General features: G+C 43.9%; 1 protein-coding gene across 1 annotated transcript; it reads left to right on the forward strand.

The window, feature by feature from the left end:
• Positions 1-871: 871 nt before the first annotated feature.
• On the forward strand, positions 872-4923 carry LOC103649546 (eukaryotic translation initiation factor 3 subunit L-like). The gene is made up of 7 exons (NM_001321754.1): positions 872-1493; positions 1613-1944; positions 2322-2661; positions 3911-4059; positions 4143-4236; positions 4535-4606; positions 4701-4923. The coding sequence occupies exons 1-7, from the start codon at positions 957-959 to the stop codon at positions 4743-4745; spliced, it is 1569 nt and encodes a 522-aa protein (NP_001308683.1). The 5' UTR covers positions 872-956; the 3' UTR covers positions 4746-4923.
• Positions 4924-6000: the final 1077 nt, after the last annotated feature.

Raw genomic sequence — 6000 nt, forward strand, 5'->3', positions numbered from 1 at the left:
TATCAAAAAACACAATATATGTTCTATTATATAGACGTCGAGTAGTTGTTAAGTCTTCTATGACATTATTGCTCAAAGGGTTGTTAAATAGTCAAAAAAGATAGATGATTGTATCCCAAGCTCATGTTTTCGCCAAGTTTATATTGGGTATATTTATACTCATATGTTAACGGGTATAGGTTGCGGTGCCGTTTACCTATTTGGTGAAGATTTTGACCAATAAGAAACTCGCGGTAGAGTTTTTAGCCCATATACATACTCTAATGGAATGAATATACCCATCAAATATTGTGTCACGTGTATCCATTGTCATCTCTATTCGTATCCCTTCCCTCGTGCCAACCCAAACTTTGGTTGTCCGCAGTCGAGGGAGGACTCTATGCACTACGCGGTTTGAGAGAGTAAAAATTCAACAACAGCAGAGAACTGGATACAGTACTCCATTTTACAGTAACAGCTCACAAACGACACATTCAACGCAAGGACAGAAGCCACCCTATGCACTGTAGTGAGCAGAATGCGGCATGATGTGTACAGAAGAGAATTGAAAATATAATATAATATGATATTTGATATAGAGATAAGATATGGAGTCAATATGAGTGCAGATGATTATGATATAGAGTAAAAAAATTTGATGGCAATAATAAAAATATTTCTTTTAAGATAGTAATTTAGAGTTACATCAACGCGGATAGCCTCAACCCACCCAAAAATTCCCAAACAACAACGACGACCGCCGCGCCGGCCGGCCCAACCCACCAAAAGCCCCAGAGCCCCAGTAAGGAGGTCCATCTCCTGGGACGGCCCACGTAGCAAGCAGCCCGCAAAACCCCATCTCTCTCTCACAAACAAAGCCAAAGCCACAGCGAGCAAGCAAAACCCGCATCTCCTCCATCCCACCCCGCGCCGCCGCCGCCGCCGCATCCCGTCCCGAACCCTAACCCCACTCCATCATGGCGGCCGCCCACTACGATCGCGAGGACGGCCTGCCTCCATCGGCGCCGCCGCACGCGGCGGCGGACGCGTACGACCCCAACTACGTGCCGGACTCCGTCAAGACCTTCGTGGTGCACCTGTACCGCCACATCCGGGACAAGAACGTGTACGAGATCCACCAGATGTACGAGGGCGGCTTCCAGCGCCTCTCCGACCGCCTCTTCCGCGACGTGTTCTGGCCCTCCGCGGAGGCCGTGTCTCCCTACTGCGACGGCGACCACGTATTCCTCCTCCTCTACCGCGAGCTCTGGTACCGCCACGCCCACGCCCGCCTCTCCCCGCTCACCGCCGCGCACCGCGCCGAGTCGTGGACCAACTACTGCGACCTCTTTAGCGTCGTCCTCCACGGCGTCGTCAACATGCAGCTGCCTAACCAGTGGCTCTGGGACATGGTCGACGAGTTCGTCTACCAATTTCAGAGCTTCTGCCAGTACCGAGCCAAGCTCAAGACCAAGACGGAAGACGAGCTCAACCAGCTCAAGCAGTTCGACAAGGTTGCTATATACTTCCAAATCATTACTCTCTTCCCTTTCTTGCTGGTTTTGCCAGTTGCTTGCCCTCTAACAAGTGTCAGTGAATGACTACTATCCCCCCAAATCAAACGTACCTGCAGGCGTGGAACGTGTACGGGGTCCTCAACTACCTGCAAGCGTTGGTTGAGAAGTCCATGATCACGCAGATCCTCGAGAAGGAGAAGGAGGGCCTGGAGCAGTTCACTGCCACCGATGGCTACGACTACGAGGGTGGCAGCAACGTGCTCAAGGTGCTGGGCTACTACAGCATGATTGGCCTCCTAAGGATACACTGTCTCCTCGGGGATTACCACACCGGCCTCAAGTGCCTCACGCCCATCGACCTCAACCAGCAAGGGGTCTACACCATTGTCATTGGGAGCCACATCTCAGCCATCTACCACTACGGCTTCGCAAACCTTATGATGCGCAGGTGTGGCAAGCCTACTTTTCTGAACCTAGTGCATTGAGTTTTGGCACATACAGCTTAGTTTCTAATTCGAGGGGATTAGTATTGTACATCATAAGGTTGCAATTGCAACACTTTAAAGGTTTATGTTAATTCTGGTACTCAGAGGCTCAGAGCAATAAAACCATCAACTAATTTAGTTCGTCCGCAACACTAATTGCTTTATTTATGATCATATTTACATTTGTTCACCACCTTGTCAAGGCAGGTAGACATTGCCCCCCCCTCTGCGCGATTAATACATCTACACTTTATATCTGTTCTGCCATGAAATTCCCAAAATGTCAATTTGGTTTCCTCAATCCTCATATATGCAATGCTTTTTTTGGGGATAAAACTAGGTATGTTGAGGCCACTCGTGAATTCAACAAGATTCTTCTGTATATCCTCAAGTACAAGCAGTACCACCAGAATTCCCCTCAGTATGATCAGATACTGAAGAAAAATGAGCAGATGTATGCATTGTTGGCAATTTGCCTATCTTTGTGCCCACAGAACAAGCTCATTGATGAAAATGTTAGCACCCAGCTGAAAGAAAAGTATAATGACAAGATGACAAAGATGCAGAGGTATGATGATGAAGCATACGCTGCTTATGATGAGCTATTCTCGTATGCTTGCCCCAAGTTCATTACACCGTCGCCTCCAATTCTGGACCAGCCGCTAACAAACTATAACCAGGTAATTTTGCCTCATAATGTTGTACATTTGGCTCATCAGTATATTTTTGTTTTGTATAATGCCTTTCTGGAATTCTGGTTCATTGCCAGACAGTAATTTTTTTGGCACGTTTGATAGTGCAGGAAGCTTTGCCTATCCTTGCTTTACCTGGCAAGCCTAACCTGCTACAGCAGGTGAATCAGCTAGTTCTGGTAGCAAAAAAAATCTGGAAAGCACAGTTCACAATGCATTACTGGTCAGATAATCAAACACATCTCGTGCCAAGTTCTTACCCAGCCAGACAATACAGTAGCTGGCAGAGAATCAAAACACACCCTTTGCTTTTAGGTCATGGCTTACTGCATTTGTTATATTATTGTACTTTTCTTTTACAGGATGTGATATATATATGCCCCTTCACTATTGATGTTACTACTTTAAACTATTACTACTTTCATGTTCTTCCCTTCATCTATAGTCTCGCCCCTTCACTATTGCTGTTACTACTTTAAACTATTACTACTTTCATGTTCTTCCCTTCATCTATAGTCTCGCTCTAACCTACCACAAGGTTCTTAAGGGACTGTTTGTTTGGGCTTCCTCGGAGCCTTTTCTTCTCAAAAGCTGGAAGCCCAAACAAACAGGTAGTTTCTGGTGCCAGCTTTTCAAAGCTCCAAAGTTCACAAAAGACAAGTTTCAACAGGAAGCTCCAAAGTTCACATGAAGTGGCTTCCACTACCTTTTGGCCCATATTTACCCACCTGCCATCGCTTAAGTGCCCAAAAGGTTATCTTTTATTTCTTTCCCCTCCCCCAATTACAGCGCGGTTTGTCCTCCTCGCTCATGCGCTACTGGCTTCCTACTTGAGTGGCCATCCTCGGTGGTGTGGCTCTCCTTCTCAGTGGCATGGAGCTCAGCCCTTGCGCTCTGAATCTGGCGAGTTCTTAGGCTGCCGCACCGTCCCGCTGGAGATCCGGTCGCGCGAAACTACATTACTCCATCCACTCCCGTCACCATGTGATGTCCTATCTGGCGCCCGCACCCCGGAAGACCTTGTCCATGCCTCCGACCGTGTCTTCTCTGCGATGGCCGTGCCCTGCTCTACCTGCTGCTGCGTGCAGCAGTGGCAGTGGTGGAGGAAGCTGTGTGCAAACAAACAGGACTAGCGTTGGCACGAGCCAGCTTTCTGAAAGCCAATGCCACAAGCTAGAAAGCCAAAAGCTAAAGCACAAACAGACAGGACCTAAAGGTTTTGTGGTTGCTGCAACAGGATGCATACCGTCTTCAGTTGAAGTTGTTTCTCTATGAAGTAAAGCAGCAACAGTTGCTTTCTGGGATTCGGAGTTATCTGAAGCTATATTCAACAATAACCATTAGCAAACTTGCCCAATATATGGAAGTGGATGAAGCAACACTAAGGTTTGTACAATGTAGTTTGCACTTCTGTTGCTGATTCTTTCGGTGGTTTCGTGTATGATAAATTAGCTCAAATACTTGAATAGGTCGATCCTGATGACATACAAGCACAAAATGCATGCAGTTGACAGTGAAGGAAAGATAGTATCAAGTGCAGACTTTGACTTCTACATCGTCGAGGTAATGCTGCTTGCTTACCCTTTGCTCACATCACTTTCATGTATGCACTTAGGAAAACTTGCATTAAAATGTGGGCCTATTTAATCCAGTATTTGAGCCTTTTCTGCTGTCTAAATTTTAGTCCTTAGGAGTAATCTGCACTGAGTAACTAATTAGTTGAGCTAGTGTCTTGAGTTTGTGTGAGCTAGGTGCACATGAACGCCACTTCTCGTTATGTCTGCAGCTTGTTCTTGCTCTATCTAGCTGTAATACTTGCTACTTTCTAGAGTTTTACATATACGATGTGCATTTTTTGCAGGATGTGATTCATGTTGTGGAGTCCAAACCTACCAAGCGTCATGGTGATTACTTTTTGAGACAAATTTTGAAGGTATTCACACATCCCAGTTTGTCAGGTCACTCTTCTAGGAGACATTTTTCTTTGTTGCTGCTGCTCAATCTGACTTGTTTCCCCTTTGTGGCAGTTTGAGGAAATGATTGGTGAACTGGAGAAGGTACAGCTTGACTGAAATCTGATAGCGATCATGGAGAGAAATGTCACTGTTTCCTTTTTGCTCTCTTTTGTACTCCGTTGAAACCCCATCTTTTTTTTTTTTGTTTCCTTATTGACTCTGAAGCCCGTTGAAACCGGCCATTATTAACCGTGTACCGTGTAATGTTACTTACTAGTAAATTGCTCGCTCCTTGCGCGTGTAGTCGGCTGATGCATTTACACACATTTAAGAAAGTGTTAGTATATATAGGAGCAAAATATGTCAATACATAGAAGTGACAGATTTATCTAAACAAATAGGTGTCCGTAGGAGTAGAAAATTTTAGTCTATAAATGTAGCAGCATCAGTTGCATATCCTGAGATGTAAGAAAGATTTAGGAATATCAGGAACTTATTTTTCTTGTAGAGGCACCATAGCCTGAATAACTATAGCTGAAACCTGAAAAGAAAACAGGGGAAACAAATTTAGTCAATGTAATAATCAAAGAATAAAAATGTCAGCAAGTAATTTAACATGATAGTTTTTATTATTGTAAATAAAAATCAGCATCCCATCAGATCCAAGTAGCAACTTTTCTGGTGGGGAAAAACTTTTGTTCCCTAATATCAATTGTAGGTATCGCTAGAAAGGTATATATCGAACTGTAAGTGAAACTTGGCCTTGATGCAAAATCAGCATATATATATCCTGGTGATTTTATTAGTATATATATATCGCTAATCAAGTGCACATGAAGACGTATCATCCCAAGTCAAATGCTCCCATTTGGGCATACGAAAACACAACAGTAGGAATCGTGTCATCTTCAGCCTCCATTCTAGTAATTTGCATGTCACTAAAAAGGTGGATAAGCTCTCTAAGTTTGCCCAACTGTGTGTACCCAGAAACCATTGATCTACAACAAACAAAGTTTCTCTCATGCATTCCGTGAAACACCTTGCGGGCAGCCGGGCATCCTCAACCAATCCACACCTGGCATACATGCTAAGGCTCCGTTTGTTTCGGATTATAATCTCTCTATATTATATAATCCAACGCAAATAATTCAGCAGATAAACAAACACATATATTATGGGTTCATATTATATAATCTAAAGCCCAGATTATGATAATCTACTCAAGAATAGTTTATTTGATATTGTTTTTGGCAAAAGACCCACTGCCCATGGTTATGTAAATAAAAATTATAATATATATCATCCTTCTTTACTTAGTTTAAATAAACAAACAAGGATATTGTTGTCTTTATGAATAATCTACATCTATATA

Source organism: Zea mays, chromosome 3 (genome assembly GCF_902167145.1).
Source record: "Zea mays cultivar B73 chromosome 3, Zm-B73-REFERENCE-NAM-5.0, whole genome shotgun sequence".
Classification (NCBI taxonomy): Eukaryota; Viridiplantae; Streptophyta; class Magnoliopsida; order Poales; family Poaceae; genus Zea; species Zea mays.

Excerpts from the sequence above, each read along its gene's own strand:
- LOC103649546 (NM_001321754.1), top strand. The coding sequence starts at position 957 with ATGGCGGCCGCCCACTACGATCGCGAGGACGGCCTGCCTCCATCGGCG. Across the intron at positions 4,060-4,142 it reads GTGGATGAAGCAACACTAAG|GTCGATCCTGATGACATACA; the intron begins GTTTGTACAATG and ends ATACTTGAATAG. Across the intron at positions 4,237-4,534 it reads TTGACTTCTACATCGTCGAG|GATGTGATTCATGTTGTGGA; the intron begins GTAATGCTGCTT and ends CATTTTTTGCAG.